The 21,440-nt window shown below is 38.2% G+C and overlaps 1 protein-coding gene across 1 annotated transcript in view; it reads left to right on the top strand.

The window, feature by feature from the left end:
* The window catches only part of OLA1 (Obg like ATPase 1), a 170,053-nt gene that overhangs the window by 87,407 nt on the left and 61,206 nt on the right, over positions 1 to 21,440 (top strand). Inside the window, exon 5 of the mRNA XM_040229373.1 lies at positions 12,879 to 13,054. Coding sequence (XP_040085307.1) covers positions 12,879 to 13,054 — 176 coding nt within the window. The remainder of the gene's footprint in view (positions 1 to 12,878; positions 13,055 to 21,440) is intronic.

The raw sequence follows: 21,440 nt of genomic DNA, 5'->3' as shown, positions 1-21,440 counted from the left end.
GGGACCCCTGAATCCTTTCAGAGCCTAATGGAGAATTGGCTAAGTCACTTCAGTTGTGTTCAACTCTGTGCGACCCCATAGACGGCAGCCCACCAGGCTCCCCCGTCCCTGGGATTCTCCAGGCAAGAACACTGGAGTGGGTTGCCATTTCCTTCTCCAGTGCATGAAAGTGAAAAGTGAAAGTGAAGTCACTCAGCCATGTCTGACTCTTCGTGATCCAATAGACTGCAGCCTACCAGGCTCCTCCATCCATGGGATTTTCCAGGCAAGAGTACTGGAGTGGGGTGCCATTGCCTTCTACAAATGGAGAATTAACACCCTCAAAAAGATGACTGGTTAAAAAAAAATCTCTCTTAGTAACTTTCAAATCAGGTAATATGAACTATAATCACCATTCTCTATATTACATCCCCATGAGTTATTTACTTTATAATTGGAAAGTTGTGGCTTTTGGCCTCCTTCACACATTTCAGCCACTGCTTCTGGCATCCATTAGTTTCTTCTCTGTATCTGTGGCTTTGGTTTCATCTTTTTGTTCTTGATTTTTTTTTTCCCCGTAGTCCACATATAAGTGAGATCATACAGTATTGGTATATATCTTTCTTTGTCTGACTTCACTTAGTATAATGCCCTCAAGATGCATCCATGTTGTCACAGATGGCAGGATTTCTGTCTTTTTATTATTGAATAATAGTCAATTGTATACATGCCACATTAAAAAAAAATATCTTGATGGTCTTTTGTTTCCATGTCTTGGCAATTGTAAAAAATGCTGCATTGAACACTGGAGTGCAGATGTATTTTCAAAGTAGTAATTTTGGTTCCTTTGGGTAAATACCAAGAAGTGGAACTGTTGGGTTATATGGTAGTTTCTAGTTTTAATTTTTTGAGCAATCTCCATACTGTTTTTCATAATATCTGCACTAGTTGACATTCCCTCCAGCAGTGCAGGGCTTCCCAGGTGGCTCTCAGATGGTATAGAATCTGCCTGCAGTGTGGGAGACCCGGGTTTGATCCCTGGGTTGGCAGGATCCCCTGGAGAAGGGAATGGGTACCCAGTCCAGTATTCTTACCTGAAGAATTCCATGGACAAAGGAGCCTGGTGGGCTACAGTCTGTGGGGTTGCAAAGAGTCAGACACTACTGAGCAACTAACACACACACAAACCAGCAGTACATAAGGGCTCCCTTTTCTCCACATTCTTGCCAGCATTTGTTATTTCTTTTTTTTTTTTTTTTCTTTTTTGGTAATAGCCATTCTTACAGGTGTGAGGTGATCTTTTATTGTAACTTTGATTTGTATTTCCCTGATGATTAGTGATGTTGAGCACCTTTTCCTGTATTTATTGGCCATTTGTTTGTCGTCTTTGGAAAAATGTCTATTCAGAGCCTCTCCTCTTTTTTAAATTGGGTTTTTTTTTTTTTGTTAAGTTGTATAAGGGTTTTTTAAAAATCTAGTCAATTATAAATCAACTGTATTCCAATATAAAGTAAAAATTAAAAAAAATGTCTTGATTCAGGATACGACTAATCCTTGGAAAGCATTTTCTGCCTCCTGCTGGTTATGGAAGCATTTTCCCTGTAAACAGTTGTCAGGATGCTTACAGAAGTGGTAGTCCGTTGGCAAGAGGTCAGGTGTAGCCCAATTAGTTCAACATTTGAATCATTGGTTGTGCAACGTGTGGCCAGGCACTGTCATGGAGAAGAATTGGGCCCATTTTGTTGACCATTACTGGCTACAGGTGTTGCAGTTTTCAGTGCATCTCATTGATTGCTGAGCATAATCCTCAGATGTAATGGTTTTGCCAAGATTCAGAGAGCTGTAGTTTATCAGACTGTCAGCGGAGCACTGAACAGTGACCATGACCTTTTCCGGTACAAGTTTGGCTTTGGAGCTTCTTCTCAGTCCAAGCACTGAGCTGGTTGTCACCAGTTGTATAAAATCCATTTTTTGTCACATGTCACGATCTAATCGAGAAATGGTTCGCCATTGAGCGTGGAATAAGAGAAGATGGCACTTCAAAATGATGACTATCTTGATTTTGGGTTAGCTCATGAGGCACCCACTTATGGAGCTTTTTCACCTTTCTGCTGCTACTGCTAAGTCACTTCAGTCCTGTCCGACTCTCTGTGACCCCATGGACAGCAGCCCACCAGGCTCCCCTGTCCCTGGGATTCTCCAGGCAAGAACACTGGAGTGGGGTGCCATTTCCTTCTCCAGTGCATGAAAGTGAAAAGTGAAAATGAAATCGCTCAGTCGTGTCCGACTCTTAGCGACCCCATGGACTGCAGCCTACCAGGCTCCTCTGCCCATGGGATTTTCCAGGCAAGAGTACTGGAGTGGGGTGCCATTGCCTTCTCCGTTTCACCTTTCTAATTTGCTTCATATGCTGAATGACTGTAGAACGGTTGACATTGAGTTCTTCAGCACCTTCTCGTGTAGTTGTAAGAGTATCAGCTTCGATGATTGCTCTCAGTTGGTTGTTGTCAACTTCCAATGGCCAGCCACTGTGCTCCTCTTCTTCAAGCCTCTCATCTCCTTTGCAAAACTTCTTGAACCACCACTGCATTGTACGTTTGTTAGCAGTTTCTGGGCTAGGTACATTGTTGATGTTACAAGTTTTCTCAACTGCTTTATGACTCATTTAAAAAAAAAAAGCTCCAATTTGCTTTTTGTCTAACACCATTTCTGTAGTTTAAAATAAGTATAAAATAAACTGCAAGTAATGTCATTAGCAAAAAACAAAGCAAGAGATGCACATTAAAATGATGTATAACATAACCACATCTATTTAAGAATGTGTTCCATATCAAACTACAAAGTTCCTCAGTGCAAAACTGCAGTTACTTTTGCACCAACCTGATAGACTCTTAAGGCCACTTAAATATTGATGGGGAAGTATTAGTGAAAATGGAGATGTTTCAAATATGGGAGAGAGAGAGGCATGATAGGTTGAGGTCTCAGGAAGTACAAAGAACAGTCTGTGGACAAACTTCCTTGGAAGAGGATAAGATCCAGAGCAGAGGTAGTAGAAGGTAATGCTTTCCGTTTTGCTTCTAGAAAGAAAGAAAAATTGCGGAAAACCCCCAAGATGACTTACATTTTCTCTGTGAAGTGAGAAAGATTAGATCATTTCCTAGGTAGCAGGAGAGAAGAGGAAAGCATTGGAAATGCGAGAGAAGTCAAGATGGTTTGAAAAAGGTCATTTGTTGGGAAAGGAAACATTGCAGGATTGCTGGGTGAAAACTTTTTATAATGGAATCCAATCTGAGCCTAGCTTATGGTTAAATTTCTCTTATAACACATCATTTAATAATGAGACTATACTATGGTTGGTATTATTTTCAGTCACCCATTTTATGTGTATATAAAGAAATGTACAGATATAAAATAATTTCCATGGTAATAATGATTTTCTCCCTGTGGCTAGTCACTGCAAAACCAAAATTTTAAGTACAATTTGTTTAAAGTTTTTCTGCAAGTTAAGCTTGTTTTAAAAAAGAATGACTTTTAAAAATGACTCATTTTGTATGAACAATGCATGTTCATTATAAAGTAATACAGAAGAAATTAGTATTTCTGTACCAGCTGGGTGACCAGCATGCAGTTAGTCCAATTTTGTTTCAGTGTTTGTTTGTGCCAGCATCCTTAGAATGTGAAATTTTGAAAGTGGCTGTAATGTCAAAGTGGGCCACCTTGCTGACTGGTAGGATCTCTTTCAAAGACTGAGAAATCTTATGGTATTTTACTTTGTGTACATAATCCACTTAGAGTATATATAGAGAGGAGTATTTTCAAAACTGAATGAACTGACCGATGCTCAGACTTAGCTTATTTTAGTACTCCTCAGTTGCAAGAAGTAAGAGGATAGGTCCATGTTTACATCCTTTAGTCATGTTATTCTCATCTCTGATATATGGAAGTAATAGACTCTCGTGGAAAGGGATATAACTATCAAAGTGTTTCTCCAAGAACCACTCTTTGTCAGAAGCAATGATCAGCCTTCTCTGCTTGCTTTCTTTACCACTAAACAGCATCTGACGCAGTTGAATGCTCCTTTCTTCTTGAAACATTTTCTTTCCCTTACTCCTATAAGAGCACCCTCCTACTTTTTCTCTGACTTTGTCACCACTTTGTACTCTCTTTTGCCAGATCCTTTCCTATCAGACACCTGAGTTTTTGAGTGGTCTCTCTATATGATGTTGTCCAGACCCATAACTTTAAACACATCTGATAATTTCCAATTTTATATCTCCTGTCATGACCTTCCATCCTACATGTAGTCCATGACCAGTACAAACTTTCCCATCTCTACAGCAACCGTTTCATCTCGCATTACCATTTATCTGCACCACTGCAATTACCCACTACCTTAATCTTTCTGCTGTCACTCTTCTCCTCTCCCTTAGAATCTGTTCCTCTTGGAGTAACCACAGTAGCTTATTTAGCTCATAAATCATATATCATCATGCTACTTTCCCTTTATTTAAAGCTCTAATCAATGGCTTCCCATTATAGCTAGAATAAAATCCAAACAGCCATGGTTACAAATGTTTGTGAACTGCTCTGCTTCTCCACTGTCAATTTGATTTACCATCATCTGCTGTGGTTCACCCATACCGACCTTCTTCCTACTTCTTAGAACTCTCGTCCTGTAGGTCTTCACATTACTCCCTCATTCTGGCCAGTTCGGTTTCAGCTCCAGTATCATCTCTTCGGAGAGGAGTCTTTGCCTATCCTAGTTCAAGTATTGCCCAGCTGTGCTGCCCCCTCCCCTCCACACACACATGCTCTATCACATTGTCCTATTTTATATAGAATAGTACTAAAATGCAATGGCACCCCATTCCAGTACTCTTGCCTGGAAAATCCCATGGATGGAGGAGCCTGGTAGGCTGTAGTACATGGGGTCGCAAAGTCGGACACGACCGAATGACTTCACTTTCACTTTTCACTTTCATGCACTGGAGAAGGAAATGGCAACCCACTCCAGTGTTCTTGCCTGGAGAATCCCAGGGCCAGGGGAGCCTGGTGGGCTGCCATCTATGGGGTCGCACAGAGTTGGATATGACTGAAGTGATGCAGCGGCGGCAGCAGTACTAAAATAGTTTTTAAAAATCAGATGACATCCCACCACTAAAATGACCATAGGTAATATTTTCAGACATTTCTTGATTTTACAAAAAAAAAGTGATCTCACATTTTTAATTTATTTAAATAGGAAGTTTTGTCACAGTTTCCTATTTAAACAGTTTTAAATAGGAAACTTTGTAATTTAAGTGGAAAATTGGTATTACTTGCCAAAATTGAAGATAATAAGAATAAATACAGTGAAAACTACATACTTATTGAATTTTCTAGCCTTTAGAAGTTCTGAGGTGAGGTGTGCTCTGTTGATAAAAAGTTAAATTTGAGGTGAGGTGTGCTCTGTTGATAAAAAGTTAAATTTGAGGTGAGGTGTGTTCTGTTGATAAAAAGTTAAATTTACAAATGTTAAACATTAAAGGTCAGCAACATCAAACTGACATTTTCTCCTTGGCATAATCAGAAGGACTAAAAGAGAATTAAAAGCGAAATAACTTTCTCATCAAGCAATTCAATATGATATAATATAATCTTTATAATGGCTTCTTTACTGGTAAAGTATTTCCCCAAAAGAGAATTGTGATAGTCATTGTAACATTTTTGATAATAATCGTTTTAATTAATGTGAAGTTGAAGTAACTTTCACCATGGACTAGGGTAAAAAACATTCTGGTCAAAGTAAGAATTAGTGGGAGTGGGAGTGGAAACCTGAAAACTACGAAGTTTATTTTGCCCTGTTTTCAGGTGAATTGAGGACATGAAATGATATTTCTCATAATTAATGTTTGAATACATTACTATGAAATTTCTTCTGAAGTACTAATTCCTGTATCCTAAAAAAATAGTGTATGCCCCAGTTACTGAAAGAGTTCTATGTACTGGATTCTCTGCTAAGTACTTTACATATATTATCTAGTTTAATCATACCCATCCTCTGAAAGGTAGAGATATCTTCATTTTAAAGATATGATACTGAGATCCTTAGAGATTCAGTGATTTGTCTAGGATTTTATGACCACAGGCCCATTAAAGCCCTTGTTCTTAACCAGTAGATCTTGTACTAAATAAAGGTATGAAAGATTACTATAATGTGAGTATATGGTGATGTCTGTTGACCCAGGAGCATGTCTTTGGAAAGTAATCTCTAATTTTTTGGTTTTAAGAATGAGAAGTTGCAACCTAAAGCCTATCAGTTCAGTCGCTCAGTCGTGTCCAACTCTTTGCGACCCCATGAATCGCAGCACGCCAGGCCTCCCTGTCCATCACCAACTCCCAGAGTTCACCCAAACCCATGTCCATCGAGTCAGTGATGCCATCCAACCATTTCATCTTCTGTCATCCCCTTCTCCTCCTGCCCTCAATCTTTCCCAGCATCAGGGTCTTTTCCAATGAGTCAGCTCTTCTCATCAGGTGGCCAGAGTATTGGAGTTTTCAGCTTCAACATCAGTCCTACCAATGAACACCCAGAACTTATCTCCTTTAGGATGGACTGATTGGATTTCCTTGCAGTCCAAGGGACTCTCAAGAGTCTTCTCCAACACCACACTTCAAAAGCATCAATTCTTCGGCACTCAGCTTTCTTTAGAGTCCAACTCTCACATCCATACATGACTACTGGAAAAACCATAGCCTTGCCTAGACAGACCTTTGTTGGCAAAGGAATGTCTCTGCTTTTGAATATGCTATCTAGGTTGGTCATAACTTTCCATCCAAGGAGTAAGCATCAGCAGTGCTAAGGGGAAGGTTCATAGCAATACAAGCTTACCTCAAGAAACAAGAGAAAAATCAAATAAATAACCTAACTCTACACCTAAAGCAACTAGAAAAAGAAGAAATGAAGAACCCTAGGGTTAGTAGAAGGAAAGAAATAATAAAAATTAGGGCAGAAATAAGTGAAAACAAACAAACAATGACAACAAAAAGGAGACCATAGCAAAAATCAACAAAGCTAAAAGCTGGTTCTTTGAGAAGATAAATAAAATAGACAAATATTAGCCAGACTCATCAAGAAAAAAAGGGGAAAGAATCAAAGCAACAGAATTAGAGATGAAAATGGAGAAATCAGAACAGACAACACAGAAATACAAAGATCATAAGAGACTACTATCAGCAACTATATGCCAATAAAATGGACAACTTGGGAGAAATGGACAAATTCTTAGAAAAGTATAACTTTCCAAAACTGAACCAGGAAGAAATAGAAAATCTTAACAGACCCATCACAAGCACAGAAAACGAAACTGTAATCAGAAATCTTCCAGCAAACAAAAGCCCAGGACCAGACGGCTTCACTGTTGAATTCTACCAAAAATTTAGAGAAGAGCTAACACCTATCATACTCAAACTCTTCCAGAAAATTGCAGAGGACTTTCAAACTCATTCTATGAGGCCACCATCACCCTAATGCCAAAACCAGACAAAGATGCCACAAAAGAAAACTAGAGGCCAGTGTCACTGATGAACATAGACGCAAAAATCCTTAACAAAATTCTAGCAAACAGAATCCAACAACATATTGAAAAGATCATACATCATGACCAAGTGGGCTTTATCCCAGGGATGCAAGGATTCAATATTCACAAATCAACCAGTGCGATACACCACATTAACAAATTGAAAGATAAAAACCATATGACTATCTCAATAGATGCAGAGAAAGCCTTTGACAAAATTCAACATCCATTTATGTAAAAAACCCTCCAGAAAGCAGGCACAGAAGGAACATACCTCAACATAATAAAATCCAAATATGATAAACCCACAGCAAACATTATCCTCAGTGGTGAAAAATTGAAAGCATTTCCCCTTAAATCAGAAACAAGACAAGGGTGCCCATTCTCACCACCATGGTTTTGGAATTTTTAGCCACGGCAATCAGAGAAGAAAAAGAAATAGAGTCCAGATTGGAAAAGAAGTAAAATTCTCACTGTCTGCAGATGACGTGATCCTCTACATAGGAAACCCTAAAGACTCCACCAGAAAATTACTAGAGCTAATCAATGAATATAGAAAAGTTTCAGGATATAAAATTAACATAGAAATCCCTTATATTCCTATACACTAACAAAGAGAAAACAGAAAGAGAAATTAAGGAAACAGTTCCATTTACCATTGCAACAAAAAGAATAAAATACTTAGAAATAAATCTACCTAAAGAAACAAAAGACCTATATATAGAAAACTATAAAACACTGATGAAAGAAATTAAAGATGACACAAATAGATGGAGAAATATACCATGTTCATGGATCAGAAGAATCAATATAGTGAAAATAAGTATACTACCCAAAGCAATCTATAGATTCAGTGCAATCCCTGTCAAGCTACCAATGGTATTTTTCACAGAACTAGAACAAATCATTTCATAATTTGTAATGAAATACGAAAAACCTTGAATAGCCAAAGCAATCTTGAGAAAGAAGAATGGAACTGGAGGAATCAACCTGCCTGACTTTATACTACAAAGCTGCAGTCAGCAAGACAGTATGGTACTGGCACAAAGACAGAAATATAGATCAATGGAACAAAATAGAAAGCCCAGAGATAAATCCATGCACCTATGGACACCTTATCTTTGACAAAGGAGGCAAGAATATACAATGGAGAAAAGACAATCTCTTTAACAAGTGGTGCTGGGAAAACTGGTCAACCACTTGTAAAAGAATGAAACTAGAACACTTTCTAACACCGTACACAAAAATAAAATGGATTGAAGATCTAAACATAAGACCAGGAACTATAAAACTCCCAGAGGAAAACATAGGCAAAACATTTTCTGACATAAACCACAGCAGGATCCTCTATGACCCACCTCCGAGAGTAGGGGAAATAAAAGCAAAAACAAACAAATGGAACCTAATTAAAAGCTTTTGCACAATGAAGGAAACTATAAGCAAGGTGAAAAGACAGCCTTCAGAATGGGAGAAAATAATAGCAAACGAAACAACTGACAAAGAATTAATCTCAAAAATATACAAGCAGCTCCTGCAGTTCAATTCCAGAAATATAAACAACCCAATCAAAAAATGGGCCAAAGAACTAAACAGACATTTCTGCAAAGAAGACATATAGATGGCTAACAAACACATCTATAGATGTGTTGCAAAGTCACAGATGGTCAGATATGCAGATGACACCACCCTTATGGCAGAAAGTGAAGAGGAACTAAAAAGCCTCTTGATGAAAGTGAAAGAGGAGAGTGAAAAAGTTGACTTAAAGCTCAACATTCAGAACACGAAGATCATGGCATCTGGTCCCATCACTTCATGGGAAATAGATGGGGAAACAGTGGAAACAATGTCAGATTTTTTTGGGGGGCGGGGGGACTCCAAAATCACTGCAGATGGTGATTGCAGCCATGAAATTAAAAGATGCTTACTCCTTGGAAGGAAAGTTATGACCAACCTAGATAGCATATTAAGCAGCAGAGATATTACTTTGCCAGCAAAGGTCCATCTAGTCAAAGTTATGGTTTTTCCAGTGGTCATGTATGGATGTGAGAGTTGGACTGTGAAGAAAACTGAGCTCTGAAGAATTGATGCTTTTGAACTGTGGTGTTGGAGAAGACTCTTGGGAGTCCCTTGGACTGCAAGGAGATCCATCTAGTCCATTCTAAAGGAGATCAGTCCTGGGTGTTCTTTGGAAGGACTGAAGCTAAAGCTGAAACTCCAATACTTTGGCTGCCTCATGCGAAGAATTGACTCATTGGAAAAGACTTTGATGCTGGGAGGGATTGGGGGCAGGAGGAGAAGGGGACGACAGAGGATGAGATGGCTGGATGGCATCACCAACTTGAAGGACATGAGTTTGAGTGAACTCTGGGAGTTGGTGATGGACAGGGAGGCCTGGCATGCTGCAATTCATGGGGTTGCAAAGAGTTGGACACGACTGAGCGACTGAACTGAACTGAGCAAACACATGAAAAGATGCTCAACATCACTCATGATCAGAGAAATGCAAATCAAAACCACAATGAGGAACCATCTCACGCCAGGCAGAATGGCTGCTATCAAAAAGTCTACAAACAGTAAATGCTGGAGAGGGTGTGGAGAAAAGGGAACGCTCTTACACTGTTGGTGGGAATGCCAACTAATACAGCTACTATGGAGAACAGTGTGGAGATTCCTTTAAAAATTGGAAATAGAACTGCTATATGGCCCAGCAGTCCCACTGCTGGGCATATACACCAAGGAAACAAGAATTGAAAGAGACATGTGTACCCCAGTGTTCATTGCAGCACTGTTTACAATAGCCAGAACATGAAAGCAACCTAGATGTCCATTCGTCTAGCTGTGGTACATATACACAATGGAATATTACTCAGCCATCAAAAAGAATGCATTTGAATCAGTTCTAATGAGGTGGATGAAACTGGAGCCTATTATACAGAGTGAAGTAAGTCAGAAAGAAAAACACCAGTACAGTATACTAACACATATATATGGAATTTAGAAAGATGGTAATGATGACCCTATATGCAAGACATCAAAAGAGACACAGATGTAAAGAACAGACTTTTGGACTCTGTGGGAGAAGGTGAGGGTGGGATGATTTGAGAGAATAGCATTGAAACATGTATATTACCATATGTGAAATAAGTCGCCAGTCCAGGTTTGATGCATGAGACAGGGTGCTCAGGGTTGGTGCGCTGGGATGACCCAGAGGGATGGGATGGGGAGGGATGTGGGAGGGGGGTTCAGGGGGGTTCACATGTACACCCATGGCTGATTCATGTCAATGTATGGCAAAAACCACTACAATATTGTAAAGTAACTAGCCTCCAATTAAAATAAATTAATTTTAAAAAGAAAAATAAATAAAATAAATCTATCTGGTTGTAAAAAAAAAAAAAGAATGGGAAGTTGTCCAAATGGCCACCGAATTTTCTGTAAGCTTGTATTTTACAGCTCTTTTAGACCTAGTTGATCCCAGGGCTATTCAGTTTTGAAGGTTAAATTTAATATTCCTTTCACTTAATTTTTTATCTTAATTTTTTGGCAATATTTTCAAAAATAAACTTGTTATTTGCATAATATGTTTCCACCTCATATATAAATGAATAAAATAGTGATACTGTCAAGCATGGGAACAACAATGCAGTTCAACTTCTGTTGTCTCCTTGGTTAAAACTGAGGGCTGAAATGAATAGATAGCCATTTAAAATCTGCTGATGCATTTACTTTAGGAATGTTGTTGAGGATATCACTATAATTACTCATTAGCCCCTACATCAAGATGCCTTTGTAAAAAATATTTCATTCTAAGTGTCATAAGTTTTTTATTTCTGTAACTGAACTGACCATGTTTCCTTTGTTGATCTGACTGCCAGATCTGATCTAACCTTTATTTTCAGTTTTCCAGTTTTATTGTGTTATTTGTATAAGTTGCCTCATGATGATAAGAAGTTAATATTGTGCTTCCAGGGAGACTTTTTTCATACTTTTTGGATATTCAGAAAATTTACCTAAACCATTGTCTGGTGTGTTTATTAGTAGGATATAATGTACCTCCTCATTTTTGACTTAATTTTGTTCATATGAATCAGATATTGTATAACATTGATTGTTTGCCAGTAATACTTAAGTATTAATTTAAATACTTATACTTAATTGTAATAATTTACTTTAAATTTATTATTACCAAATAATTCCACATTAAGATATGAGGAGATTAATTATTTCTAATTCTGGGAAATTGTATTTAAAAACTTTGCAACCTGCAGTGAGAATGTCTTGGTCTTCTAGTATGTAAGAATGAGCTATAGTCACTGTTTTTCTCTTATCAAACTCAATCTAACTGTCTTTCATGATTCCTGTGATACCTTCTATCTAAAATAACTGATCCTTTATGTTTGAAAACATCTCATTTGGGGAATATAATCTAATTGGTAATTTTAATTAAATTAATTTGTTATAAATGTGTTTATTGTTCTGTGGGTATACCATTGCTTTCTGTTGATAATATTTCTTAGTATTTGTTCATTTTTGTGATACTGTTATCTGATAATTTGAGTAAATCCCAGCTGAATTATGTTGCCACATTATGTCTTCAAAAGGGCATAAAGTCAGTACACATGCTTCAGTAATATCTGGTTGTTTTACCCTTATGTTTCCAGTTGGCAATTTGAAATTATGGCTTCAACTGCACTTTAAATATGTGATAATAGCATGTGTTTCTAATAAGGGCCAGCACCATTTTGTTCAGATAGTGTGAATGGTTGTCACTCATATATGACAAATGCACCTTCATCTGCTTCTTTGATAGCCCCCTAAAAACCATACCCTCAAATCAGGCCGATGAAATTAGCTGCTGTGTAAATTGTGTGTCTGAGTGGTTCATTATCTAATCACCGTCAGAACCACAGTGATAAAGTAGATTGAAGCAGGGAAGAGGTCTGCCAGATGATTTCACACACAACCCCCCCACCCCCCAAATCCGGTTTCCCTTGGAAACCCTAATAGTGCAGTTTAGAACTTCAGACTCTCATGCCTGGAATACAGTATCTTTTAATGTACCAAACCTGAAAATACCGGTAGTTCTGGAGCATAATTTTCTTTCTGTAAAAATCATAATTTTATTTATTTCAATCAGTTTTTGAAATGTTGACGCTCTTGAATTATTATTTTACTGATAGTGCCCTAAGTAGTATGAAATCGGAAAAAAAAAATACTCTTACTTGTAAGAATTCAGAATAATTTGAGTAAATTGTTAACCTTCTAGGAATCTTGAATCACTCTAATAATGACCTTCTGTGTTATTTGTTTATTGAATTGCTTTGCTTTAATTTATTTTAGGTGCTTTTGAAGATGATGATATCACACATGTTGAAGGAAGTGTAGATCCTGTTCGAGATATAGAAATAATACATGAAGAGCTTCAGCTTAAAGATGAGGAAATGATTGGGCCCATTATAGATAAACTAGAGAAAGTGGCTGTGAGAGGTGGAGATAAAAAACTAAAACCTGAATATGTAAGTAAAATTTATAGCTTCTTTAGATATTTGAGTTCATTTTCTTTGATTAATTTGTTAAAATAAAGCACATATAACATCTAATATTGTTATGGAATTTTAGAATTCAAGAATCATTTCTCTTTTTTTTTAACTTTTACTAAAGCAGCAACTACTTTTAAAGAGAAAAATGTAACAAGAAAAAAGCATTTTCCCTATTATTTATAATTCCCTATCATTATTTATAATTGGTATTTATAGTTCCCCATTGCCTTTTTTTCTTTAATTTTTTTTAAAATTTATTTTTTTAATTGAAGGACAATTGCTTTACAGAATTTTGTTTTCTGTCAAACATCAACATGAACCAGTCATAGGTGTACATATGTCCCCTCTCTCAGAATGATTCAAGGATCATTTCTGTTAAAACATTATTGAAAAACTTTGTTTTCTCTTGGCAACAAAGGATCATTGTGATAGACTGGCTAAGTATTCTTAGCAAGCCATATTTAGCACTAATATTGAGTATTTATATGGTTACTATTAGTAGCCTCAAGTTTTAATGTTGGAAAGTGAAGTTGCTCAGTCATGTCCGACTCTTTGTGACCCTGTGGACTGTAGCCTACCAGGCTCCTCTGTCCATGGGATTTTCCAGGCAAGAGTACTGGAGCCATTTCCTTCTCCAGGGGATCTTCCCAACGTAGGGATCGAACCCAGGTCTCCCTCATTGTAGGCAGACCCTTTACTGTCTGAGCCACCAGGGGAAACCTTTAATGTTGGAGATGTGGAATTTTCTGACGAAAACTTGCCAAATGTAACTAAATGACTGAATATGAGTTTTGTGGATTTGAAGAAGTGATTTATATAAGGAATTGGTCTTCCATAGCAATTGACTGAATGAATGCACTATTAAAGTAGACAAATAATTTTAACATTTTATGCAGTGAAAACACATGTCATTGTCTTTAATATTCAAGTATGTTTTCTATCACATTGTGAACACTCTTTAATAATATTCTAATCAATGTTTCAAAATTGGTTTTGAAGCTTTTAGTTTAAATACAAAAAAAATTGTCTTTTACCATAAAAAAGCAGCTTAATTGTATATTTTCTCATTTATTAACATTTTCCATAAACTGTCCTTGTTTTTTATGGCTTTTACTTTCTTTTTAACTTTTCATGTAATTTTAATATGCCTATTTTTTATTTTCTCATTTCTCTGATTATCTTTTCTTTTTGTTTTCTCATTTAAGTTTGGCAAACACAGTTGATTAGGGAACTCTAATAGGAAGAAATCAATTACAGAATCTAAACATAGGCCACACTACCAATAAATTATGGTTGAAAGTGCCTGGTCCTAAAGCAGAGAGACCTGTGTTGTGCTACTCATTTCTTGATAGTTTGGAGCGAGCCCAAGTCATTTGACTTTTCTTGACATCATGGTTATTTTACTTTTTCCCTGTGCAAATAGAGTGGAGAAAGGAAAGCAATTTGTCAGTGGAAATTATACAAGATTTCGGACAGAAAAGGGGATTTCACATATGGACAGAGATATTCCTTTCTGAAAAGGGGAAAAATCGTGAGAAAGATATTGGGATTGAAGGCAATTCCTTTGCCCCAAATAACATGGTTTTCTGATTAGAATAAAGCTGAGCAGTCATCCCTTAGTTAACTGATGCTTACTGACATTCTTATCTATTTCAGAAGTATTAACTGTCTTAAACATAAAATTTGTTTATCTTGCTTTTACTTATACATGGGGAAAAGAGACATCACATTCTTCTGATATTCTTGGGCTACCATTTCCTGGTCTTTCTTCTTGAAGAAAATTAGAACATTAGAAAAATTAGAACATCTATTACTTCTTATTTCCAAACACTGAGATTATTTCATCATTTTCTTTCCTCTGATTTAGCTGCTTCAGAATAAAGTATAGATTTGTGTTTCTCAGCTTTCTTTCTGATTATCATTGTCCCTAAGGAAAATTTAAGTTAATTAAATTTCTCCCTAATGAGAGAAATTAAGTGCTAATGAGTAAAAATTTGTTGGATAGAGTTGAGCATTGGAGGGCCACAAAGTGTTTTAATAACTAGGTTTTTTTTTTTTTTCCCACTCCCTAGAGTCAATTTTTGCCTCTCTAGGAGTAATATTACCCCTAATGTGCATTTATGGGGGTTCCCTGGTGGCTTAGTGGTAAGGAACCTGCTGCAACAAGATCCTTGGAAATTCTAATACATAATTATTTTCTGTAACCCAAGAAATATGGGAGCCAAGAGAGTACTAAATAAGATAAAAAGTGTCTTGTGATTTGGTTTTTAAGTCATGTCTGAGTCTTTTGCGACCCCCTGGACTGTAGCCCACAAGGCTTCTTCCTCTGTCCCTGGGATTTCTCAAGCAAGAATACTGGAGTGGGTTGCCATTTCCTTCTCCAAAGGATCTTTTCAACCCAGGGATTGAACCTGAGTTTCATTCATTAGCAGGTGAGTTCTTTATCACTGAACCACCAAAGCAGCTCTAATAGTTTCCTAGGGCTGCCATAACAATTATCACAAACTAGATGGCTTAAAATGATAGAAATGTATTCTTTCACAGTTCAAGAGGCTAGAAGTCTGAAATCAAGGTGCCAGCAGGGCCATGTTCCCTTGAAAGCCTCCACAGGAGAGTCCTTTCTTGCTTTTTCAGGTTTTGGTAGCCCCAAGCATTCCTTGGCATGTGGCGGTATAACTCCAGTCTCTACCTCCATCTTCACATGGCCACCTTCCCCTGTGTCTCTGTCCATGTTCCCCTCTTCATGTAAAGTGAAAGTGTTAGTTACTCAGTCATGTCTGATTCTTTGTGACCCCATGGACTATAGCCTGCCAGGCTTCTCTGTCCATGGGGTTTTCCAGGGAAGAGTACTGGAGTGGGTAGCCATTCCCTTCTCCAGGGGACCTTCCCTACCCAGAGATTGAACCCAGGTTTCCTGCATTGTAGGTGGATTCTTTATCTTATGAGCCACCAGGGAAGCTTCTTATAAGGATCCCAGTTATAATCAGTTTAAGAGCCTACCCTACAGCAGATAGGCATCTTTACCTAATTCCCATAACGCTACATTCTGAGGGATACAGATTTCAACCTATCTTTTGAGGTCACATTAAAACCTTAACTTTAACACCAGAGACATCAAGATTTTAAAGTGTATATACATTCTAAAATAAATAGATAAATAAAGTATAGATACATTCTGTTGGACTTCCCTGGTAGCTCAGCTGGTAAAGATTCCACCTGCAAAGCAGGAGACCCCAGTTTGATTCCTGGGTCAGGAAGATCCGCTGGAGAAGGGATAGGTTACCTACCTACTCCAGTATTCTTGGTCCCTGGTGGCTCAGGTGGTAAAGAACCCGCCTGCATTGTGGGAGACCTGGGTTCAATCCCTGTGTTGGGAAGATCCCCTAGAGGAAGGCGTGGCAACCCACTCCAGTGTTCTTGCCTGGAAAATTCCATGGACAGGGGAGCCTGGTGGGCTACAGTCCATGGGGTCACAGAGTTGGACATGACTGAGCAGCTAAGCATAGCACAGCACATACATTCTATTTGGAAAGACAAAATTTGGAAATGAAGGTAGAAAGCTTTAAGGATCGCTTTATTTTGTATTGACTAATTATTTGGAAATCATCATACTTAAAAGATATTTATAAAACTAACAGTTATCTGATTAAACCACTAAATAAGGCAACCAGGAATTGTAAATAATAGATCTGTTTTTCTTGTCAGTCTCTCTGAATTAAATAATTAATGTCCCCCAAACATATAGCTATTAGCAGATTTCTTCTCATTATTCTTAGGGCAGTTTTTAAAGTTAATTTTTACCTAACTTAAAAAACATTAAATAGATTAGAGATCTCTTCAAGAAAATTAGAGATACCAAAGGAACATTTCATGCAAAGATGGGCACAGTAAAGGACAGAAATGGTAAGGACCTGACAGAAGCAGAAGAGATTAAGAAGAGGTGGCAAGAATACACAGAAGAACTGTACAAAAAAGGTCTTAATGACCCAGATAACCACGATGGTGTGGTCACAAACCTAGAGGCAGACATCCTGGAGTGTGAAGTTAAGTGGGCCTTAGGAAGCATTACTACAAAGCTAGTCGAGGTTATAGAATTCCAGCTAAGCTGTTAAAAATCCTAAAAGACTATGCTGTTAAAGTGTTGTACTCAATATGCCAGCAAATTTGGTAAACTCAGCAGTGGCCACAGGACTGGAAAACTTCAGTTTTCATTCCAACCCCAAAGAAAGGCAATGCCAAAGAATGTTGAAACTGCTTGCACAGTTGCACTCAATTCACATGCTACAAGGTAATGCTCAAAATCCTTTGAGCTAGGCTTCAACAGTATATGAACCGAGAACTTCCAGAGGTATAAACTGGATTTAGAAAAGGCAGAGGAACCAGAGATCAAATTGCCAACATATGTTCAATCATCGAAAAAGCAAGAGAAATCCAGAAAAACATCTACTTCTGCTTCACTGACTATGCTAAAGCCTTTTAACTATGTGGCTCATAGCATACTGTGGAAATTCTTACAGAAATGGAAATATCAGACCACCTTACTGCCTCCTGAGAAACCTGTATGCAGGTCAAGAAGCAACAGTTAGAACTGGACACGGAACAACAGACCAGCTCAAAATTGGGAAAGCAGTACGTCAAGGCTATATATTATTATCCTGTTTATTTAACTTCTGTGCAGAGTAGATCAAGCGAAATGTCAGGCTGGATGAAGCACAAGCTAGAATCAAGATTGCCAGGAGAAATGTTAATAACCTCAGATACACAGATGACACTATCCTTATGGCAGAAAGCAAAGAGGAACGAGCCTCTTGATGAAAGAGAAAGAGGAGAGTGAAAAAGCTAGCTTAAAATGCAAGTAAGAAAACTAAGATCATGGTATCCGGTCCCATCACTTCATGGCAAATAGATGGGAAAGAATGGAAACAGGGACAAAGTTTATTTTCCTGGGCTCCAAAATCACTGCAGACAGTGACTGCAGTTATGAAATTAAAAGACACACTTACTTTTGGGAGAAAACCTATAACAAACCTTTGCAGCATATTAAAAAGCAGAGGCATTACTTTGCCAACAAAGTCGGATTGTCAAAGCTATGGTTTTTCCAGTAGCCATTGTACAGATATAAGAGTCAGACCATAAAGAAGGCTGCACAGTGAAGAATTGATGCTTTTGAACTGTGGTTTTGGAAAAGACTCTTGAGGGTCTCTTGGACAGCAAGGGGATCAGACCAGTCAGTCCTAGAGGAAATCAACCCTGAATTTTCTTTCTAAGGACTAATGCTGAAGCTCCAACGCTTTGACTACCTGATGCGAAGAGCCGACTCACTGAAAAAACTCTGGTGCTAGGAAAGATTGAAGGCAAAAGGAGAAGAAGGTGGCAAAGGATAAGATGGTTAGATAGCATCACCAATTCAGTGGACATGAATTTGAGCAAGCTTGAGACATTGGAGGGCAGAGGAGGCTGGCATACTGCAGTCCATAGGGTCACAAAGAGTCAGACACGACTTAGCAACTGAACAACAACAATCTTTGACTCCTCTCTCTGATATACTGTTTATATTCATCCTGTTGATTTTATCTCTTGAATATTTCCTGTGTCTCTTCCTTCTTATTTTAAAAACTTTTTTAGTTTAGGCCTCGTTTATGCTTTGGAGAAGGAAATGGCAACCCACTCCAATGTTCTTGCCTGGAGAATCCCAGGGACGGGGGAGCCTGGTAGGCTGCTGTCTATGGGGTCGCACAGAGTCGGACATGACTGAAGCGACTTAGCAGCAGCAGCAGCATGCTTAAACTGATTTCTTTACCTCCATTTTTGCTCTTGTTCCCCACAATTAGAAACTACAGTTCTCACTGTTACTCTGCTGATTAAGGTACCTCACCATCTTCCTGCAAAATACTTCCAACATGAAGTCCATGGCTTTCGAGTTTTCTTTGTGATCTGACCTTGCCTGACTTATACTTTCTCAGCTCTTATAACAGTGAAATAAAGGTTTTCGTTTTAAATGTTTGAGCTCATTTACTACAGTTCTACAACTAAATGTCAAAAAAACTAGGATCATGGCATCCAGATTAATTACCGCATGGCAAATAGAAGGGGGAAAGGCGGAAGTAGTGACAGATTCCCTCTTCTTGGGCTCCAAAATCACTTTAGATGGTGACTGAAGCTGTGGAATCAGAGGACAATTGCTTCTTGGCAGGAAAGCGATAGCAAACCTAGGCAGTGTGTTGAAAAGCAAAGACATTACTCTGCTGATAAAGTCCATATAGTCAGGGCTATGGTCTTCCTAGTGGTTATGTACAGTTGTGAGAGCTGGACTATAACGAAGGCAGAATGCCCCAAAATTGATGCCTTTGAACGCTGGTGCTGGAGAAGAATCCTGAAAGTCCCTTGGACAGCAGGGAGATCAAATCAGTCAATCTTAAGGGAGATGAACACTAAATATTCACTGGAAGGATTGATGCTGAAGCTGAAGATCCAGTATTTTGGTCATCTGATGCGAACAGACAACTCATTGGAAAAGTCCCTGATGCTAGGGAAGAGTGAGGGCAGAGGGAGAAGAGGGCGTCAGAGGATGAGATGGTTGGACGGCATCACCGATGCAATGAACATGAACCTGAGCAAACTCCGGGAGTTGGTGATGGACAAGGAAGCCTGGCGTGCTGCAGTCCATGGGGTCGCAAAGAGTTGAACACAACTGAGCAACTGAACAACTACAGCTCTTCCCTTTTGCTGTTCCTTCAACTCCATTTCCTAGTCACCCTTTAGACATAGCCTGAAGCAGAAGTTTCTTATTTAAAAAAAAAAAAAATTTTATTGTGGTAAACTATACATGGAATAAAATTTAACCACTTTACTCATTTTAAGCGTACAATTTAGCAACATTAAGTACATTTGCAATGTTGTATGACTGTCACCACTGTCCATTTCCATAATTTTTCATCATCCCAAATTGAAACTCTGTTTCCCTTAAATAATAACATACCATTTCCCCCTCCTCCCAGCCCCTCGTAACCTCTGTTCTACTTCCTTTCTCTGTGAATTTGCCTGTTCTTGGTACCTCATGTAAGTGAAACTGTACGATTTTTGTCTTTTTGTGTCTGGCTTATAGTTCCTTAGTGGTCACTTATTTATTTGAAGACAGCAGTTGGGAAGTGCAAATCTGTTTAACTAGCAGGATAACAGAAAGAATGTCATGTGTTTGGGTCAAGGCTCACAAGGATTAAACTCATATGAGACCAAATGAATACTTTAGAATCATCAGTTTATATACGCTGAGGGAATGAACTCATATAGGAACTGATGTTATGGTGCGCATGCTATTGGCACACTTTCCTGAATAAATTTCTGTCTGTCTGCTTTCTCCTTGCTGTTGCTAGTGGAACACAGATGGAGAGAATTAAAAACAGGATATATCACTATCTCCATAAACTCATTATTACCAACCTCAAGTGGGTTGTCATCGATACCTAGCTTTCCTAGTTGCTCTCCTACTTCTCTAGCAACTTCTCAGTTTCTTTTAAAAAGACCCAAATCTATAATCATGATGGAACATTTTAATACTTCTTTTAGTAATTGATATAACAAGCAGACAAAATTTTAGTAAGAATATAGAAGATTTAAACAGTGTGATTAAGGAGTTTGACCCAATTGACGTATAGAAGGCTGCACCTGCAAACCACTAGTGTACCCTCTTGTCAGATACCAATGAAATGTTTGCCAAAACTGTCCTTACTATTAGCCATATAGCAAATGAACAAATGTCAGATGATTGAAATCATAAAGAATATATTATCTGGTCATTATGGAATTAGAAGTAGCAGTCAGTAATGAAAAGATTGCTGGAAAATTTCTAAATGTTTGGGAGTTAAACAGTACACTTCTTTTCAAAAAATAATTTTATTTATTTATTTATTTTGGTGGTGATGGGTCGTCTTTGTTGCGTGAGCTTTCCTCTGGTTGCGGCGAAGGGGAGCTACTCTAATTGCAGAGCACAGGATTCTCATTGCAGTGGCTTCGCTTATTGCAGACCACAGGCTCTAAGATGCTTGGGCTTCAGTACTTGCAGCGTGTGTACTCTAGATCACAGGCTTCACAGTTGTGGCACACAGGCTTCATTGCTCCACGGCATGTGGGATTCTCCAGGACCAGGGATCAAACGCTTGTCTCTTGCATTGGCAGCAGGTGGCTTCTTTACCACTGAGCTACCTGGGAGGCCTTAAACAGCACACTTCTAAAAGATTATGTTTTAAGGAAAAACTCATAATGGAAATGTTTTAACCCTATGATAATGAAAATAACAATATTTCAAAATTTGTTGTATTCTTTCCTGATATATACAATCAGATTTTATAAATTTATAGTCTCA

The sequence above is a fragment of the Oryx dammah genome, unplaced genomic scaffold, assembly GCF_014754425.2.
Source record: "Oryx dammah isolate SB20612 unplaced genomic scaffold, SCBI_Odam_1.1 HiC_scaffold_27, whole genome shotgun sequence".
Taxonomy (NCBI): domain Eukaryota; kingdom Metazoa; phylum Chordata; class Mammalia; order Artiodactyla; family Bovidae; genus Oryx; species Oryx dammah.
This window is presented reverse-complemented; position numbering and strand designations above follow the sequence as displayed.